At 36.8% G+C, this 21637-nt stretch overlaps 2 protein-coding genes across 3 annotated transcripts in view; one reads left to right on the forward strand and one right to left on the reverse strand.

The window, feature by feature from the left end:
• LOC138007270 (condensin complex subunit 3-like) overlaps positions 1–8792 on the forward strand; it is a 35200-nt gene extending 26408 nt beyond the window's left edge. Inside the window, exons 12-18 of the mRNA XM_068854075.1 lie at positions 1090–1267; positions 2028–2198; positions 2783–2861; positions 4198–4416; positions 6093–6216; positions 6799–6855; positions 8037–8792. Of these exons, the coding sequence (XP_068710176.1) occupies positions 1090–1267; positions 2028–2198; positions 2783–2861; positions 4198–4416; positions 6093–6216; positions 6799–6855; positions 8037–8148 (940 nt within the window). The 3' untranslated portion in view covers positions 8149–8792. The remainder of the gene's footprint in view (positions 1–1089; positions 1268–2027; positions 2199–2782; positions 2862–4197; positions 4417–6092; positions 6217–6798; positions 6856–8036) is intronic.
• On the reverse strand, positions 8737–21216 carry LOC138007273 (receptor expression-enhancing protein 1-like). Of its 2 annotated transcripts, none has more exons than XM_068854079.1 (10): positions 21007–21216; positions 20841–20913; positions 18528–18607; positions 17239–17302; positions 15589–15645; positions 15322–15435; positions 13397–13605; positions 12734–12839; positions 11801–11851; positions 8737–10183 (listed from the first exon to the last, which is right to left on the reverse strand). In XM_068854079.1, the coding sequence occupies exons 1-10, from the start codon at positions 21036–21038 to the stop codon at positions 10082–10084; spliced, it is 888 nt and encodes a 295-aa protein (XP_068710180.1). In that variant the 5' UTR covers positions 21039–21216; the 3' UTR covers positions 8737–10081. The 2 variants fall into 2 exon arrangements, with proteins under 2 accessions (XP_068710180.1, XP_068710181.1); XM_068854080.1 differs by having other exon boundaries at positions 8737–10180; positions 21007–21205.
• Positions 21217–21637: the final 421 nt, after the last annotated feature.

A 21637-nucleotide genomic window follows, 5' to 3' on the forward strand; every position in this document is an offset into this window, starting at 1 on the left:
AAGTGTGGGTGAAAGTGCTACCTCTTCAACTTCTAGAAATTTGCTTAAGTTTCTTACAACCTGAATGGCAAAATTCTGGGCTTTAATAATATTTAGTAATTGCAACAGTGCTCAAAATTAAAGACAATGCCAGGTTGTCCCTGTTTCAAAAGCTGGACAAGTAAACCCGTAAATTTGGTTGTGCCGATAAATGTTTGATTACCCATTAGGAAACCCCCCTTCGATGAAATGTGAGTGTGTCGAGATGCAATCATAAGGCGTTGGAGATTGAGTATCCCATAGTTCTAAGTGTACGGCTGTTTTTTTCTTTTTTTGTCACATTTTCAAAATCTATTGCCAGGTACATTTTGGTGACATTGAATTTTCCTATCCCACAATTTTGCGTAAAAGCCACAGATATTCAAAACATGGAAAGATGCTCAACTGTGGCAAATTCATTATTGTTAACTTTACACTATTATTGGACATTGACAATAAAAAGCCAACAAGCTTGGGTACTTAATTTTCTATTTTTGGCTGTGTCATCTGTTGTCTTTTCTTCGGGCAACCAACCTTTTCATTTTACTAAAATCTAGTTGCCCGGTAAACTTTCTGGTCATCTGGGACAACCGGACAACCCACTAATTTCGAGCACTGTTACAACTGTATTACTGTCATCGAGTGAAAATGCTTCTAACTTTGGCCTTACATGTAAGTTTTGGATTTTACACTCTGCTGTTATTCATGTTCAAAACTTACTTGTTCACTCAAAAGAGTTGAATTGATGAAATTGTCTTTACTTAAATTACTTTTTGTTGCTGTTGTTTTGTTTTTGTTCGTTTTTTTTTTTTTTTTTATGTACTTGAAATAAAACCTGGTATGTTTGTCTTTGGAACTTGAGGAAATTGATTACCAAAAACGTTTGGAAATCCACTCAAACTCCGCATCAGTTTTGTTTTCATACCATGATCCTTGGTTTTTGCTGTAGAACAACAAAATTTTATCTGCAGATAGCTTTTTAATTATTGCACATAGTCGCGCCTCTAAGAATAAAGATAAAATGCTAACGTTGATCTTCTAAGTGGCACCTTTTAAAAACATTTCTTGCAGCACTAACCAGGAGTTAGTCGAGGAAGCATTCCTTCCCACTCTGCAGACGTTATTTAGTGCTCCCACATCATCCCCACTGGCTTCAGTCAACATAAACAATGTGGCTGAGCTGCTTGTTGAACTCACCGACTCTAAATACTTAACAAAGAAAACAGGAAACTCTATAGATACAACTGAGGTACAGTTTTCTTAACATTTTCAATGCTGTGAACAGATTCATTTTAGTTGCAAAAATAAGTATTTCCCTCTTTCAAGGGTTCAAGAATAAGTGAAGCACAGAACACTCAAGAAGATTGCCGACTGCGCTGAGAAGACTTGTTGCATAGAGTTAATTCACTTCCATGTATCATATCTCCTCATGGAGGCCACTCTTCATGAATTTTTGTGTGTTTCTGCGTTGCATTGACTTTTTGGTTACAGTGGTTTCAATTAATGGGAGACCAAAGAAGACACTTGTTTGTAACATTTGGAAAGAATATAATTATGATATTATTATAATATTATTTATGAAAGTCATTTTTTTCAGTCTTCTTTTTGACAACCATTCAAGTTGTTTCAAGGAAAGCAATTTTACTACTAATACTACTAATTAATAAGCTTTCCTTTCCTCACTGACTTTCAAAATTCAGAACATTAAATGCATGACTGAGCTTGGAGATACGAAATATCTCTTCCCTTGTTTAAAAACATTTTACGAGTTAGCACTAAAAATATCCTCTATTTATCTCAGAGAAAATAACAGGTTTTAGAGTGAGCAAAACACACAGGATCCTTGCAGATCACTCACATGTATTAGGAGATGGTCTTTTCTGGCATGATCTCTTGTGATTCACTGTCATTACAATCCATAAGAAGAATAAGTGAATACTTGTTCTCTGTTAAAGTTCCGTGCCTGTATTAAAACTATTTTCTAACAATAATTTGTTACTGTTTTTAAGGTTGCCAGCATACATGTTTCCCTGAGTCTTGCAGTTGCCAATGAGATTTTATCAAACCCTGGGGCTCCTGGAGTGAGGGTGCTGTGTAAGATACTCACAATGATGGACCTTACGGGCTGCACACAGTCAACTCTCAAGGAAATGAAAATCCTTACCACAAGGATGTTGGAGGTGTGTTCTATTTCAAGCTTTACCTGACATTAATTTTACTTCAATTGCAGTACTCTTTTTACTGTTCATTTAAACTCATTGCCAATGTTATTATTGATGATCTTGGGGAGTTACATTATGTAGGGGGAAAGGGCCAGAATTGTGGTCCAGGCATTGCAGGGTGGCATCCCTGGCTACCCGCAAGCGGGAACCAACCCAATACTGCCACTAACTGGCACCGCAACACAGTCCAGTGGGAAAAAATAGTTACCTCCACTACCAAACAGACCTTGGGTCGGGAAGGGTGGGGTGCAATGATTTGCAAAAATGGCTAACAAAGATTTGCAAAGATTGCACAGGCACACCTAGTTGGTGCAAAAAGGCTGTACGCCACATTTAAGCTTGCGATCAACTTTGCCTCAATTAATTACAGGAAGCCTCGTGACTTAATGATCATCATGCCCATGATGATAATGTCAGGCATTCAAATAAAACACAGCACTTTACATCACTTTTAGTTTGCTGACGATGAAAAAATAAATAAACTTTGACCCGAAGAAATTTACCTTGTATCTAGTAGTAACCTTAGTCTTGCTTTATTTCAGGATATTGATGACAGCACAGCTGTGAAAATGCTCACCAAACTCCAGAAATTGCTGATTGATCTTACAAACTTGGATGATGGTAAGATAATTACAACATGCCATTTGTTGTTTCTTTCCATGTTTTAGTGCATTTTTATTTTTATTTTATTTTTTTTTGGGGGGGGGGGGGGGGGTAAGGTCATGGCCTTGTAGTGAATGCTACAGATTTGATAGCAGATGCCCGTGGGTTGCATTCACCCAACAGGGGGTGCTTTTTCAAATTACACTGTTCATTAGTTTGAATAATAATAATTTATTTTTATTATGCAGCCCCACAACGTTTGAACTTTATTTAATTAAACACAGAGACATACTTTATTATAAAATGGGTCTCTTCATGATCTTCTTTTGTTGGAATTCATTCAAGCACCACTGATTAATTATCCAACATGGTGATCAATAACCAGCAACACAGAGACAGAAGCCCTAAAAGATATTTCTTGTGCAAAAAACAGCGACTGGGGATTAAAGAAAGAACAACAGATACCATTGTAAGACACATTGCCATAATGGGTTTTTCATCGCATTGATCATATGCACCATGCCTTTTATAGTTCATCTTTGTGTTTAAGTCTTCCCCAAGACTAGGTGTATTTTTTCTCAAAGAGTGAATCTATTAAAAGGAAACATTTACCATTTTGACATGCCATATTGACCAATGCGTAGCCTGCATGTGGCATGGGTTGATTTGCCAATTGATGACACAAACTGCCCTAAAATGCCAGAGTTTAATGGGAATCTTCACAGGGGTTTTATTAGAAGCTGGGATCCGGGTACTTGCACCTGTCTACGCTGAGTGCAGTACCTGCCTGTGCTCAAAGGAAGTCTCAAGATCAAAAGCCAGACTATAATTATATAGGGGTACCCAATAATTATTACTCTATTTTTAAAACTTAAGAAACCCCTGCCTTCACTCCACTAGAAAATAGATTTAATAACACTTTCAAGAAACTTTATCATCAAGTTTGGGTGCTATTTTTGCATACCTATAGTGCAGTAAATAAAAGGGAAATGATGAGGCAGCAAATAAGTTGAATGTGTTTGGTGTAACTGAAGCTCTTTACCTCGAAATCAAGAATAAAATTGAATTAAAATCAAAATTTATGAACTGTCTTCGGGATTTTCCGAGGTTAAAATGTCTATAAAAATCGACATTTCGATCAGTTTTACTGGTCTTCTTCAGGTTAAAAAATTTTTTTCAAATTGAATTGAGGTGGACTTTACATATAAATGAGTGTAAATAAAGGGAGCCCCTCACATGTTGTTTCTGGATCATGACATTGGCGATCCCACACATGGAAAGCTTGCACGCAGGCTGTCCTTGTCACTGTATACCAACCTGGCCAGTGAATAACACATTTCTCCACTTTAAAAAGGTACAGAAATGTCGGCTCAAAGAGAATCTGAAGATGATACACAAATGCAGTGTGCAGAAAATGTGGAAAACTCCACTGATGTAAGGGCAGATGAGACAACAGTGGATAACACTGCCAGCTCATCAGCCAAAAGATTAGAGGACACCAATTTCCCTGAACAAAGTAAATCAGCAGAACGAACAGAAAAAAGTACAGAAGAACTAACGGAAATCAATGATGGTACGCAGTGTTGGTATTTGTTTTACTCTACTCAACAAGTAACTCTAGTTAATAATCCAACGGCATGGTACACATCCAATATTTTAGGTCATCTTGTTTCAATACCTGAAAGCATCCTTTTACAAACCAACCTGTTCAGTCTTCTCAGCCAGGTGGTCTATCAGGTTCCAAAGGTTTTCTTGTGAACCAAGGTAATCCAGCTAGGAACCTTGAAAGATTTCTATTCCATCCTTTACCATGCAGGCAAGTTTTCTGGCAAATCAAAGCCATCAGGTCAAACTGGCAATCTGTATTGTTTAATTTAAACATTGCTTGGTTACTGCTGTAGGATTTCTGTTCATTGCCAAATTGTGTGTAATTAACCCATTGACTCCCAGGGGTTCCCAATTGACGAGTAAAATCATCTGGCATTAGACAGAGTAAGTCTGGCTGGTTTGGATGTCAAAGGGTTAAATTAAGGAGTCGCTGAGAGTGGATGTGTTGAGTGACAAGGGCTTAATGTATGCTGTGCTGGCTTGCCCTGAGAGCAGATCCCTTGCTGGACTAGTTTTTAGCATTTTTGCAATCTTGCCTGCAGAACAAGAATACCTGGGATAGCGACCTTCTAGCACCTTTTATTTTTTATTTTCCAATGGCTGACAGTTACCAGAGTCCTTTCCACTGTAATGTGGGCTCAAGGCTCAGTTGTAGGGTCAAAGTGCAGGTATAATTGCTTGCTTCAGGTTACCCTTTGACCTCATATGCTACATACTCGTCTGATGGTTCTCCAAAAATGGGAGTGCTCCCACAAGTCACACACCAATTGGTATCAATATTGAAGTCAATGAGATCAGTGTTGGGCATGCAGATGTGATGCCATATAGCAAGATCTGTGTAAAGTTCTCTGATTGTTACGACTAGGATCAAACCAAGGTTCTCAGCAGGGGAAGCACACCTGCTGTTTCATGGTGTTGTACATCTCCGTTGGAACGAATAATCACATGCACAATACTGTACATTTCTCATAAGGAGCGCAACTTTTTTAGTGCAACTTTATGGTGATTTGATAGTGATTTTCTATATGCAGAATTTTGGTCAAGGTCAGTGACTGAAGAAATGTCACAAACGAAGAACCCAAAATGAAGCCCCCTAAAATTGCTACCGGTATTTTTCTTTTAATGGTGGGCAGGTCTAAGAATATTATTATGTAGGTCTAAGCACTGTAGAAGCACATAATTATTTATCTACATGTACAGTTCTTTGACCTATGTGAGTCATTTTGAAACAGCTAGCTTTCTTGGGTGCTTACAGTACCGGTAATAGTCATTACACAGATTCAGTAGGTGGCTGTAACTCATTGCAATCTCTGTTTGAAATCCACAATTCGTACCAGTGCGAATTAAAACTAGTACGATCACAAGACTGGTTGTATCTTTGGGAAAGGATGGGGATTCATTAAAATAAATAGACTTCTTTCCCTAATGATGAAAGTGAAGTCTCTTGGACCTTTTAGTTTATAGTTGCATTGAAGAAAATCAGGTTTTCCATAGTTCTCTAAACAACTCCATTAAAAAATATCAGTCCACATGAACATCTGAATTTAGTTTTGTTTTCATTGAGTTTAATGTCAGATTTTACTCACACACAAGAATTCTCAGTTTCAGTTTTGATATTTCATTCTCTTTTTGCTCTTGTAGGGCAAACTTCAGAGATCTCTAGTGATGATAAAGCTGACTTTCAAATTGAACCAGAGAAGTCCAATTCCAAAATAAAGAGCAAAAAAGGACCAACAAAATCAACTAAGAGAAACAAAGAGTTGAGGTAATCAATGGAATTTGAATCTGGGTATTAAAGTTTGTAGTAAACGGAACTACTAATCGCTGATGATGAAATCATAGAGAAAATGAAGTAACAGGAATTTTGTCTCCCTTGTGGATACCACATTGTGTTTGAGAGATTAGCTTGTTGTTCACCATGTAATAAAAGGCAGGCTACTGCTTGTCGTTATAACCATGAAACCCTCTCCTAGTTTATTTCTCTCCATTGCCATCAGTTTTGGCAAACAGACAATTTCACCCTGAAGCTTGCTGTTTTCTGTTTGGACAAAGCTTGTTCTCTCTCTGGAGAGTTTTCAAAACAATATGATGAGTGCAATGCCAACTGCAATACCATATTACACAAAGTTTAATTTTTAAATTACCAAAGTAAAAAAGGTTTACGCAGCAAGTGTGGCTTGCATCTTCCAAGTTCTTTTCAAAACAACATGGATTGACAAACACTGTTGCAGAGGTCAGAGGCATGGTTCATGACCAATGTGCCAGTGTTACTCTCAGCTAAATGAGATAAGTTAAACTTATTTGGAAATTAAAAGCACTTTTTTTCACTTTGCATTATTTTCGACAGTCCTTCTGATGCAGCGGTAACCAGGGAAACGTCTCCAAAAACAACAAGATCAAAGAGGTACCCAAATGCAGTTCTTTTGCTATGGGTCACACTAGGCCCATCTCCACCTATGCAACAGGGCAAAAAAAAAACAAGAAAAAAATTCTGGAAGGGAGGTTGGAGAGGGCAGCAAGTGCCCCAAGCCCTCCCCCATGTTTTGCCCTCTGTCCCCCATCTCTCCCGCAACAGCACTCAAAAGCAACCCTTAGGGTATTCATGTGGTTTGGGTTTGTACTGGTTTTAGACATGAGGTAAGCATTGGCTCAAGCAGCATGCAAGAACTCAGTTTTTTTGTAATCAGCAAGAGACTAAGTAACAAGCATTACTTCAGGATTCAATATTCTTCCACAGCAATAAAGGAAAGGCAAAGTTTTGACCATTGGTTTTTGTTACCACTGCCACATGATCAGTTGGTACTTCAGACATCCAGTAAGCTATTAAATTCTGCTCAGAGTGCTTTCGTTTTGTCATAACTGGCTGACCAGACTCATCCGTTTGCAAAGAAAATGCAACATTTTAAAGAACCAGTTCTGGCCGTTCAGTTCTGTCAAGTGGAAAGCGTCTTTAGACTATGAATTAAAATGGAAATAACAAAAGACAATGACGAATAAGGCAGGGGTTTCAATAAAATTGGAAGTAGGCAGCTGCTTTAAGTCTAGTAGCCGACTGTATCAACAAAGGGTTGCTAGGCCTGGAAGCTCTGGAAGCTCCGCTAGGTTTGGAACCTCTGAAATGCGATTTCCCGTGTTTTGGGCACCAAATTGAGTACAAAGATAAAGGAAGATTTCTTATCAACAGCGACACTGAGTTTGCAATTAAGCGAATTCTTTTGATAATTTGATAGCCGACTTCTCTGAGCGAAGTAGCCGACGCTTTTTGTCGGCCGTCGGTGTTTATTGAAAACCCTGATAAGGCAAACAGATATTTGCAAACAAAGGTAAGCATTTAACAACCTAAGCAGGAATAATACTAACAAACATTATGATGGTTTTAAACAGAAAAGTGAACAATAAAACTTTGGCTGATAAAACTTGACTATGACATTAAAAGAGGGAATGAACTTCTTTGAAAAAAAAAAAAAATGGAAAATTGAGCCAAAATAATCAAGACACAAAAATTAACAAGCAATGGGGACTTCTAAAAAATAGTTCTTCTTCAGTTGATCTACATTAATGTATTGTTTTTGGTTGGTTTTACAGGAAAAGCAAGAAAAGTAATGCTGGGAAAAAGTCAACTGCCACCATTAAGCCAGATGATGAAAACAGTGAAAAGGAAAATTTTGCCAATGACTCTGACAATGTATTTGTTTGACTGAAATGATGCTTCAAATTCATTATTAATTTTAACATTATTTTACATGTATCTTTCACCTAGATTATAAACTTAAGATAAATTAATTGTGTTTAATTGCTGTTCCTAGAACTGTTCTCAAACCGTAATAAGTTAAATAACCAGGAAAACCAGGCACAACCAAGGCAACAATATAACTTGGCAATTTTATGTACCGGTACCAGCACTGGTGTTGTTGGTATTTAATGGGGACATTAAAGTTTTTGAGTGAAACTAGCTGTTGTTAACCCTTTCACTCCTGCATGTGGGGTTCCCCATTGATGAGTAAAATCTATGTCTCATTGGCCCTTACAGGAGTGAAAGGGTTAATTAATTAATTAAAAGCCTAAATATTGTTTTAGGCTTAAGGTTAGCATTTCTGAGGGGTTTGGGCTTTTTCAACCGTTGCGTTATAACGTCAGTCTCCATTTTACCCCTGGTCTGCAGTCTGCGTTTTACACTAACCGATTATTTAATACTCTGAAACAGCTTTAGTTGCAGTATCCTACTAACTGGCAGCTCTTAGTAAGAGTAATGAGTTTGTTCACAGTAAAATGGAGTCAGACAAGATTTGCTGTCAAAAATGTTTATTTGCTGGACTGGATTAAAATATTCAATGAAATGTACCAGTTAGAAAGGCTTTTACACACAACACCTTTTGACCAATGTTTCAATCAACCAACTTCTTGAAACACAACAAACTAATAATATAGTGATGTTGGCCAAAATAGTTTTTACTATAACACATAAGCAACTCGAACTACCCTCCCCTTTGTTAGCAGCCACTTCAGACCACAACACAAAAATGGAGCCACACCAGGTAAAACTGGTCAATGGTAAAAATACTAATCAGCTTTGCTCAAATAACTATTTACAGCCCTTCTTAGTCTAGTAATATACTTATAACATTATTTCCCTTCCAGTAATAAAGCTAAAAAAAAAAGGTGTATTGTGTTTAGAAAGTGTCTAGACACAGAAACCCAGTGTACTTTTAAGAAAAATTCACAACTAAGTATGCTGCACAGTAGACCATTTTCAAATTCTCACGGCTGGAATGGAGGCTAATGCTGGCAAATCTTTTCAAATGCAAATTAATTTGCCTGCATTTCATGCTAGATCCAGTCCAACCATTAGAATACAAAACTGGCCTACTAGACAAAACCTGGCACATACTTGTGACAGGGCCTTGATATTGATAAGTCATAATAATATCAACCTTTAGGGAATCAATCATTGAAGGTTAATCACAGTTAGTGTATGCTAAATGAATGCTGATTATCTGGCCTTCTTGGAGGAAAAAGAAAATAAGGTGGTGGAAAACAATGACTTAAGAGGTACAGAGGTTAGCAGAAAGACAACTTTATACCACCTACACAACACTTCAAAATTCAGTCAAAATATGTCATTATGTGGAAACAGTTAAATCTAAACTTAATTTTTAAAAATAATTCCCTATTAATTAAATTATGCATGAAGAAAAACTTTGGACCAGCCTGAGGTTAAAATTTTTCCATTCAACGGTACTGAAAAAACCTTACACTTTTAGTAAAGTTTGAGAGAACCTTCCACAGCTGATATACCTAACCTTCAGTGTGAACACTCCATCGAACTCTTAGAATAATTCATCAATTATTATTGCCAGGCATCACAGTAACAGAATTTTAGCACATGAGCAGGCATGTGATGGGAAACTTGTAACTACATTACAGCAACGCTAAATTAATCTATAATGTACAAAAATGACTGTTTTAAAAACCTACTCCTACCCCTTCCCCACCACTCCTTTTTTACACCAACTCCTCCAAAAAAAGAGCAATAAGTTGCAAGATTATTCGACCTTTTCTCTCAACTTTTACTGCAAAAACCACAAAGTTGCTTCATGTAATCTAGGCTCTATGAGGTGAGATAACTGGAATCAACATGGTGCCTCATTTGATTCTCCATGGGCAACAGGTAGAGAGCGCACTTGTTTGTTCCGCTGACTTCGTTTTGTTTGCGCTCTTGTGGTGGCCCTCTGCTGAGGTAATGAAAAGTACATGAAAACAGATGAGGAGATAAAAAACGACCAAAAGGCAGTCTTGGTGGTAAAGGGAAGTACAGGCACAAAGCAAAGTTCTTCTAAACCCATTAATTAACAACTATTAACCGAAGTGGAGGTGGATATTTACCTTGGTACAAATGTTTTAGTAACAGTGAGAAAATATATAGCAAGATGATTTTAATTCAATACAATATTCTGACAATATTCTGGCATAAATTCTGCGCAAGTTGCTTGGAGGTGAATAGCAAAGGATATTCGAAGTATGAGTAGCCAATCAGAGCATGCTAACCACTGTTTTAGCATATGCTAATTAACAATTAGACCTGTGGCCCTTGAGGGCGAAGGGTCTAATAAAATTATTGTTTTAATATCACCCAACTAGTCGGACAGAAAAGGCAATAATAAAGTTAGCAAATGCAAGTTGAAGAAATATTTATTTGAGAATAAAATGAAAGAAAGCGGCACGCTTTTGGCTACTTGAGGACTATTACTAATAGTCCTCTAGTAGCGTAGCCAATCAAAATGCAGGATTTGCATTAGTCCACTAGTTGGGTGATACTAATTAACAATTAGACCCGTAACCCACAAGGGCTACGGGTCAATAGCCCTTGAGGCGAAGCCGAATGGGCTATTGACCTGTGGCCCTTGAGGGCGAAGGGCTAATAATTATTGTTTTAGTATCATGCAAAACAATTTTATTATTCCTCTCGGTGTTGGTGAAAGTGGTGGACACTTACCTTGCTGCTTCGCGGCTCAGTACATATCCACCATTTCAGAGAAAGAGAAATTATTATTAAATTACTGTTAAACCCTGCTCTAGACTCCCCAGCGCAGGGAACTAAGGAGCAACAGAAAGAGCAACAGAAGCTTTGCATGGCAGAAACAATAGATTCTTTTTCCTGTGGGAACAAATGTTCTTTCTAATGCAAAATATTTTCGTTGTTCCTGCCATGCAACATGGCTGCTCTGCAAAACCTCTATACACCTGTATGCATAACAGACCACTTGAAGAATTCTTTTACCTTGTACAATGGCTCACAGTCAGTATAAAATTCATAGTTTTTACCAGCACGCATTGATCAGGAGCTACTTGTAAATAATAAGGGACCTGGTCAAAACTACTACACTTGAACAGGACCCACCTTTGGGGTCAGGGGGTTCTCAAAGACACCACCTATCTTCGAACTTATCACATGAACATTACTGACAACATTTTATTGGCTTTTTAAATTTGAGTTGACACAGGAATATTCAGCTGGCAAGAGTCGGCATTACTAGACAAACAAGAAAGTGAGGTTTGAATCTCCCTGTAATTTTTTACTGCTGGATAGAGGGGTGGCTATGTAATATAGACACCATCCTTTGACGTTAAGCAAGGGGGGTGGGTGCAGGCAGACACCACCATCTATTTTGTGGTTTGGTGGGTCCTGTTCGAGTGTAGTAGTTTTGACCACTTCCTTAATTGTGATAGTATGTCTGGTAGGAGTTAGGTGTTGTCATTATTGAAAGATGCATCGAAAATTCTGTATTACCCAACCATTTTTTACAAAAATTAAAATAATTTATTAAAGTGATAATGTATTTAAGACCTACCTCGTAATTATCATAACTTGAGCCATGAACTCTTGGTCGACTTTGGGTTCTCTAAAATATTTGAGCAAAGTCCCCAATAAAAGGAAATGTTTTTAAAATTATGTGAAATGAGACAATCTACACAAAAAGCTAAAATTAATGCTAATTTTTTTTTCGTTAAAGATAGCAAGAAATTTGCAGAAATGGAGACAGAGGAAAAGTCAGCTCGTCTAATTTCAGTGCATATGTTATTGTAATACTTCAACTCCATATAGTTCTCTTTCACTTGCTAAGTTGCTTTAGAAAATACACTGTACAATTAAGGATACTATAAAGGTGCAGAAAACCATGTTGCATTGTCAAGGTTTCATATTCTAAAAAATACTCATTTGGGGTGCTCCTACCCCAAACCCTTTTGAACTTTGTCCAGTCAGGTCATTGATGTTAAGACTTTGTGTCACTTTATGAATATTTACAGCCTTTGGGATGATATAAGGAAGCATGCTGCATATCAAGTCATACATTGGTTTTTTATGACATGGGAAAACCAGTCTCGGCACAATCCTTACAGAAACCCTATACTCAGGTGGAAGGCAAAATTAATGCTTTCACCAACCCAACTCTTCTGAACATTGGTGATTCCTCTACGTCATCACGAGTTGTTTGCTGTGACTTTCATAATTCTGCAGAATTCATCTTCAAGTGCCAACAGCCAAACTGCGATGTGGCTACCATCAATCAAACTTCTGATGCCAATCAGCACCTTTGGTAGCCGTGAAACTCTATGCTGATGGAAAGCGATGGCACTTGAAGGTGAGATTCCTCAGAATTATGAAAATTGCAGTTAACATGCTTAGCCATAGCCAAGGTTTGTTACCATTACAACAACCTCCAGTATATTATATTCACAGTTGAATCACAATTCATGCTGGTTTGGGTTACAAAAAAACTCACCCTGTACGAGCGTGGCAAAGTAGATGATCTGTAATGTCCTGATCCCTTGACTAGTTCAGTTTTAGAGTCTTCTGAGTTTTCTCTCAATTCATCTCCTAGCTTTTCACTGAGGAAATAAATTGGGGTTTGTTTCATTTTGAGGTAAAAAAAAAACCTCCAGGACTTAGGACCAGGAGCTGTTTATATGGTCTCGGGTATCTGAGACAACCCTCCCACCGAGTTACCCTTGGCGAGATAGTTTTCCACTCATTTTTTTAAAAAAAATTCTATCAAGTGTTTACATGAGGTGGGCGAGACAACTATCAGCTTGATAGTGAGGCAGTGTGGACAAAAACAATTATAGAAACACAGAATGAATGCAAAAAATATTTACATATCATCCACTTTCCTTTGTCTTCACTACCTCACTATCAATCTGAATTTTAATATATCGAAAAAGGTCTATTTGTGCAATAAAAAACCCCTTATGGCAATGTGTCCTTTTTAATCGCGGTTCTTTGCTCACAATGTATTAATATCTTTTAAAAGTTCTGCTTCTCGCTGTTTGTTGATTGCCATCTTGGATAATCAGTCAGGCTTAAATTAATGACTTCAAACAAAAGCAGAGTGTGAAGCGACCCCTTTTATAGTTTTACATCTTCATGTTTAGATGATTTGCCAAACCTTTCTGCAACAGGTATGACAGAATCTTCATCTTCTTCCCTCTCCTCTATGAGACTGTATTCCTCTGTTTCATCAATTGGTTTATAATCATTGTCTGTCCAATTCATTCCACCATACCATGATTTAGCTTTCAGAAGCCTTCCACTTCTGACATTGTCTGTGTGATCGGTACCATACTGTCGAAGTTTTTCTGCCAAGACAGTCTGACCCTAAATCCAATTATGAAGAAACAGCACATGTATGTAAATTTTATTATACTCCCCACCAAACAGTCACAGCATGCACAATACTAATATTGTGTCAGTAACACTCAACTAACGATTTATTACATGTTAAAATATATTTATGTCAAGAAGGATAGGAAAATTAATTCAGAATTTTATCGCCTACATCTTCACAAGATAATGAAGTGTACACAAGTGCTTCAAGGTCAAGAGAGAATTACTTAACCGTGGCAGGCAAGCTAAGCAACTTGTTACTAAGGATCCTTATGCTTACTCTTTCTTACGTAAATTCTTATTAGTGAAATTATAAGAACATTTAAAGTGAAGTAAACACAAGGTAGGAAGAGTATCTTTTGCTTCCTCTATGACTAGCTCATCCTTATTTCAAACACATTACCAGTACAATAGATGGAATGCATAAATGGCGGCCAAAAATGTATTCTTTTGTTTATGCGCTAATTAGACTGACTAGCCTCGCTTTCAAGAAACATTTCTTTTGTATTTTGTCCATGCAAACGAGGCTAGTAAGTCTAATTAGCACATAAACAAAAGAATATTATTTTTTTTGGCCCACATTTATGCATTCAGTCTATAATTTTATGCTTTTTTTTCTTATCCTTATGCAAATTCTCTCACTTCTAGCGACCCATTGACTCCTGGGAGTGAGACGTAACAGATTAACAGGGCTGTCATAGGGCGTTCAACATGTCAATGGGTTAAAAAATGAGGCTAAAGGTAACTTAGGCAAGGTTATTAACCCATTCACACCCCCATTTGACGAGTAAAATCTATCAAGTCTCACTCTCTGGGGTCAATGCCAGGTTAAATCTCAAGCCAATGTGGTATCCGGCCCTAACCCGCCAAATGGGAGTGCCTTCATTTTGGGGGACACTCTGGAATCCAGCAGGGCTTGCTTGTGCATCCATGGCCATGCAATCTTTTCAGGATATTTTCGTTAATCATTGCAGATTCATAGAGCCCCACCCTTCCCATCCCAAGGCTACGTGGTCGTGGAGTTAAGTATCGATAAGTATCTTGTCAGGTAAGTGTTTTTTCCACGGGACCATGTTCTGGTGTAACAGTGCTAGTTAGCGGATGCTTTGGGATGCTTCCCACTTGCAGGTTGCCACCCTGCAGTGCCTGGATCACAACAGGTACCTTCCTGATAAGGCCCCAGTTCCCAAGCTCATCAACTAGCAATGAGTTTCATAAATGAGCAGGAGTGTTTTATTGGCTCTTAAACCATGAGGCTAAAGGTAACTGGTTTTGACCCTAAAAAACATGACCTAACGTAAGTTTATTTAACAGCTTCAAAAGCACTCCACAAAAAGCACATCCCTCTGGAGTCCAAACAAAGGTTCAAATTGTGAGAGAAGAACATGAGCACAAATTAAGAAAAACAAGCTATGCCTTATTAGTATGTTTTACACAAAGAATTCTTATTAATGAGGAGTGTTTTATCAGTTGTTATTAAAAGCCCATGCTCATGACACTTCACCGGTGACTTTATTGGCTGTTTCGCTCATGAATTATAAATGTATTTCTGAAAGACTTTTCAGCAGACGTGATTATCTGCACAGTACAGTACAATGCAGCTCTTGTTTCAGAGTCAGTTGCTTGCATTGCTTTTGCTATTTTTAGTGACCTTTAATAATCAATCATAAATAAACTGTAAATGAATATTATTACTAATGTTATTACCGTGGCTGCAGTTTTGATCATCGTGTCTGCGACAACTGAAATGCTGTTCTTACTGACCCTCCTTAACGTATCATACCCACTCTCTTTGAGCTGTTCTATATAGCTATCAATGTCCTGTGAAAAATGTGAAATAAATCATGCCAGAATTAAATGGTACAATGTTTATTATTGACAATGTATAATTATATTGACCAACATTACAATAATCTGATTACACTAAGTTAAACACGAGACTTAATCTCATATGCAAAAAGAACAAATTTTTACCGTTTCATTTTTTGACAGCCATGGATGGACAAATTTGCGATAGAGAACACTTGACCCCTTAAATAAGATAGGATTAAAGTTTAGTTATTTGAAGTACTGGCAAAAAGAGTAATAAAAATAAAATGGAAAAGTGCAAATTAATTTTTTCCAACTATTATAGTTGAGGACAACAAGTAATCCGTTTCCCTTAAAAGTAAAAATGTTCACAGTGGAACAAGTTGTAAGTCTAGAATCTGTTCAACAGATAATTTTGAACAAAGAACAAGGTGCCACGGTTACATGTACCTGTGGGTTGCCACTGGAACCTCACTAGGCCCTGAACAAAGCACTGTACAAGCTATCACCACAATCACTTAAGGTCGAAATTAAGAGAGAAGAGATAGGGCTATAGTCAAGAGTGTTTTCACGTGATGTCACCGCAGCCATGTTGGTGTGCCTAAACAAAGGAAGGGTAGCCATGATGGTGTACCAAACTAATCCCCCGGGAATTGAAACCTATTATTATACAAATATTTTCTTTTGTTTCAGTAATCCAATATGACTGCTGGTCACATGACTTTTAACACTCCATACAAAGATTCTTACTACAAAAAACAAAGATGCCTGGCAAGACAGTAGATAGTATGTCTAATGCGACTGTGTTGAATTGTGACTAAAAGCCTGCCACAAGAAGCAGAAGCAGCTGATCACATGTGCAATTAACACACAACCTGCTTATGGAATCATACAACAAAATGGTTACGTTCATGGTTGCCAGTTTGGCCTTTTTTCGGCCAAATAACTCAAATTTGGCCTTTTGGAAATCTGTTTGGCCGGGAAAATAATAGTTAGCCAGCCAAAACGGTTCTGGCCTATTTTGGCCTTTTCTGTTTTTAGCGAACATACGGTAACATTCGCGTAATTTAGCAATTTGGCCTTTTTTACTCCAATTTCGCCGATTTTGGCAATCAGTTTGGCCAATTACGTAAAAGACGACCTGGCAACCCTGGTTATGTTATGGCAAAATTTAAAAGCTTGTCTGATATCTCTGAAAAAAAATCAGAATAGGAGTTCTTCTCGTCAGGTCCATGACATTTTAACTCCGTCAAGAAAATGTGGTGTTAAGTTAGCTAGATCTGTGAGACAGTGTAAATATACTGTAATAAATAAATAAATAAATAAGTCTTTATTGAAATAACAACACTTACAACAGATGTGTAAGTTTACAATGAACATACCATTACTATCATAATAAAACGTTTATAAAATATGTGACTAGGTAATGGTAATGGTAATGAATTTATATAGCGCATTTTCTATTAACATATTCAAGTGCGCTTTACAAGCAAGTGATCTATGGGTGAGAACGGACATCAGCATATATAGGCAGCCACTATCAGTCCATTAGCGATCTCACCCAGCACATGAAGGTACAATCTACATAATTATAAAAGAGATACATGTATTTCATATACAGCATCGCATAGTTATATACAATGTAATATAAGCCCAAAAAGGCATCTATTTACCAAGCAATCTTGAAGCGTTCAGTTTTAACATTGGGAAGAATGAAATTGTGAGCTTGGTTTTGAAGATTTATACGATTTCTGGTTGGAGGTCCACGTAAAAGTTGTGTGTTTAAAAATACAAAATAACCATGTTTCACAGTACCTTGGAAGCTGGCAACAGAAGCCAAAGCATAAAGATTATCTTAAGTTCATAATAGAATGGAAACCTGAAATGAAATTGCAAACTTGATCTTAATCTTTCTCTTGTTTTTTCCCTGCCAGAAGATTACTTCCTGACCAATAAGCTTGTAGACAGCTAAGCATATACATGTATGGCTGAGTTATACAGTCAATTATCTAGACTTGCTGAGACCATGAAAAACAGACTGAAACACTTTGCTTAATATGAATATTAATCAACAAAGGTTCAATACAAATAGCACAATCCTACAAACATTAATAGTGCTCAATAGAAGAATGAGAGAAGTGACCCTCGCACCCATCTGAACAATTTAAGCAATTTCAGATCCCTTCCTAATTTACATTCAAATAACTTATAAAGCTTAAATATACATTGAAACAAGAGATTGCTTAACTAGGGTACAAGTATCCTTTTAATTAAACTCAAAGTAAAAAACAAAAACGTAGCAAACAACAGCATGTGCCTTCCGAGAACCATACTGAACAGGCAAACAGACTGAAATTGTACAATAATGCTCTACGCCAATCATGTAGGATCCCCACAAATTACAACACAGACACTACAAATCAGAAAAAACTTTCCAGGCTAACAGCAAAGGCAGATGTTTACATTAATTTCATGCCTATTAAATTAGAAAGCACTTTTTAAGCATCAAATTGTCAAAGTGCCTATCATATCAAAAAACTTTTCCACCAAAATAATTATTTGCACTTCTTCCAAACATAATATTAACCTCCTTGTACATGTACTCACTTTTCTATTTGCCTTTTAGTTGAAAAATTAGAATAGCGGGCAAACAAGAAAGAAAACAAAGGGTTCAATACAGACAGGGACATAACAAGGTACAGGTATTTCCTATTAAATTCCAAAAACTATCCGTGTTTTGAAATGCAAAGTAGTTTGCGATCTCAACCTGGTCAAACCAAACAAAGGCTGGTTTTCCTAGTTAATCTAAAAAGTTCATAAAACAGTGGCTCTGAAGGAAAAAGCTCAACATTAAAAAAAAGTAAATCTGGGACAAGTGAAAAGATTAAATTTTACAATGTAATGTAGGCAAACAGTTTTTCTCAAGGTGATGATTAAATATTAATAAATTATTAATTTTATAGGAACATCAAACAATGCCTGGTTCTTTATCTTTGCTTTAGTAATACATAAGTGAAAAAAGAAAATGGTAATGAGATCCACCTGAGATGGTTGAGTTTGTTAATTTTAATTATAATTATAATATTAATTAAATAGAAAGTTACCAAAATGCCAGAAGAAGATCAGCAAAGACTTCTGCAGTTATGAAGAGAGCAAATACAATCCAATACATCATCCACCTAACCTAAAAAGCATTAAAACATCAAGATATGTTAACTATTTGTTTTAACATGCAACTAAGATTTTATATAGAGTAACAAAACAAATAAGAACTAGCACTAATAATGTTGATCCATTTTTGTGCAGGGCAATTACATGTGGGCATCAAAGAAAAAAAAAGGAAAAGAAATAATTCACCACTCTCCAAGCAGACCTTTCTTGGTCAATAAAACAAAAAACAGAACAACAATTACGAGCTGCGGAGTTGTTCTCCCTGCACCTTAAATTCAGCGACTCTTCGGCATCTCATGCGCTCTTCAAACATTTTCAAAATCTGAATTGATTTACCCTGTGGAACTGAGTCTCCCAGAGACCACAAGAGGAATAATATTGTTTTCTGTCCTCAAACACTGAATTTGAATCATGTAGCATTTTCTCAGACCCTGGAGAAAAATGCCTTGGGCACCCAAGATTTCCTGGATGCCTCATACATTTACATGTAACTCTATCATTATATGAAGCCACTAATGATCTAATTATTATAATTATTGTTTTTTTAAACTATTACATACCCTGTCTATAGAGTTATAATTTACAACTGTTAAACCATGTGCAAGGCTAAAACTGCATACATAGCAATCATTATTTGGAAAAATTGAAAAATCCAACTACTATATTGGACTTTCCCAGGAAAAGCTCTCAATACGAAAGCCTTTTTTTTACTATTGACAATATCAACTCTATCACCGCTATCAAGTCAAATATCTGTTGACTTCTTGGAGAGGTTGGATTTTTCTTTAGAAGTCTTACAACTTGTCTATTTTATTCACTACTGAAATCTAAACTTACTCTGACAACAGCGAAACAACCTGTGCAGTTAAACATCTTTATCCAAGAAACTTGCACAAACAAAATTTGTATGCACTAATGTATGTGTGATACATGACTTGTTTTTTGTTTTCTTTTCAAAATACCTTGACTGATATTCATGAAGAGTTATGTCTGGGCCCATTTAAAAATAAAAATCCACAGCATCAATTGGTACATGTACGACACTTTAAAAACATTACAAGTGTGCAAAATGCTTTTTGCATTGAGTGCTTGAGTGCTTTTATCAGACAACAAGATTCAGAATTCCAAGAATTCTAATGTATAAAAAATAAGCCCTGAGCAATAAGATGCAAATCAATTAAATAAACAAAACAACTTTGCTGGTCACAGATCACTAATTTTACTTTGTTCAAAATGCAACTTTTAAAATATATACACCTATGATAATGCTAATCCAAAAGCTTTTTTCTCAAATTCAGGTTTAGATACACTATGAAAAATTGATGCCTAAGGCATTTTGAACAATATATTAAGCAAAGGACCCCTGATCTGAGACAAAAATAACAAGTTGAGCAATATCCCTCAGAAACATTATCATATTGCATTTCTATGAAATCAAAATATGCATAAACTCTACAGAAATGTGAAATTAGTTGTGAAAATTAGTATTCACCATTTTTATCAACTTTGCATGTACTTTTGGAAAAACCAGCTGATATCGCTTGAAAGATACAAAAAGGAATTTCATTCTAATTGCACGTTTAACCGTGACGAAGGGACTCTAACTTGACCCAAAAGATCTTTTAAAGGATGACCGCCTTATACGTAAATAATTTTCAGGAAAAACAAATTCACTGGTCGTCTTTGGAATACACAAAGATTGAAAGTTATTTGCTTTGGTGCACTGAGGTCGAAAAAACTTCAACATAAACCCAGACAGTTTCCCTAAGAAATCAACTTTCGTGCATTCAGAAATACCTCAAAAAAACCGAATCGTCATTGCATGTGATAAAACGACTAATATTGCAAGAAAAACAAATAAGTTTCAAGTAATATAAACGCCAGCAGCGAAACAGATGTCTGTGCAGGTAAAAATGCTCACTTTGATATAGGGCTCGAATTCAATTATGTTACTTTCGACATAGGAACCAGTTTTATACATTTACATGATAAAGTAAACTGAAGCGTTAATTGAAACGAGAGACAACCTCAAGTACTTTTTTTACACCATTAACTTAAATTTCATTTCCTGTTGAAATAGTACGGCTAATACCCACGAGACCATTAGATAATCCTCCACTAAGCTGAAAGAACTTAACATTTTATTAAACATGCTGTGACAGGCTATGGAGACCTGAGCTCAGAAACATGTTTTTTACAAGGGCATTGTTACAAACTTCAAAACAGAAACTGAAAGGCGGCCTTACGTATTCTCGGACATTTTTCATCTTGATCGCCTTGTACGATGCATATGCTGGATACAGTGTTCCAAACACAAGCCTTTCAAGAAGAAACGATAAAGAAATGTTACTTATTTCTTTTAAAGTAGAAAATTAAAGTTGATGTGAAATTGCCGCGCTTATACATACTTACATGATAATTCGGGACACCACGTACGAGACCATTGTCTCAAATAAATCGAAGATCTTGCCACCGATTGATACTCAGAAACTAAGTTTAAATCATGTTGTATCATTAAAGTCGTCCCTAGCTTTTCAAAGACAGATACCTCGAGAAATTGATAGAAATGGAAAGTTTCGTTTGCTTTGCTTTGTATTGTTAAACTGAACCTACAGTTTGCATGGTCAGCAACTGTATGCATAAGTGACGTCAACGGAAGTAAATATGCAGAAAAAGCCTGGTACCCGTGTTGTGCCCGTGTTGTACCCGTGAATGTACCCGTGAATGACTGTCCCCGTGAAGACAGTCCCCGTCCCGACCCCGTCCCCCGTCGTCCCGTGTGAGTGCTCACCCGCTGACCAAAAAGCCCGAGGACTCTGGGTAAGATTGAGGAAAAGCCAGAAAAAGTGATTAGGATTTGTTCGTCCAGTTGATTTTCGGGAATTTTTGTGTCAGGAAAGCCTTTAGATTCAATTTAACGGAGACGTTATCGGAAATAATTGCACATGCCATGTTTATCTCCCACCAATTTTATTACGAGCTTTACCCCGAATCCCTTTGACCCACTCAAAACGGGAAGCTAACGTGTTCAAAAGAAAAATTA

This window comes from Montipora foliosa, chromosome 6 (assembly GCF_036669935.1).
Source record: "Montipora foliosa isolate CH-2021 chromosome 6, ASM3666993v2, whole genome shotgun sequence".
NCBI lineage: Eukaryota > Metazoa > Cnidaria > Anthozoa > Scleractinia > Acroporidae > Montipora > Montipora foliosa.

Coding starts and splice junctions, on each gene's coding strand:
- LOC138007273 (XM_068854079.1), bottom strand. CDS start 21,038: ATGGTCTCGTACGTGGTGTCCCGAATTATCAT. Junction 18,608..20,840: donor TGAAAAATGTCCGAGAATAC/GTAAGGCCGCCT, acceptor AATGCTTTTTAG/GTTAGGTGGATGATGTATTG. Junction 11,852..12,733: donor CTTTGCCACGCTCGTACAGG/GTGAGTTTTTTT, acceptor CAAATATTTTAG/AGAACCCAAAGTCGACCAAG.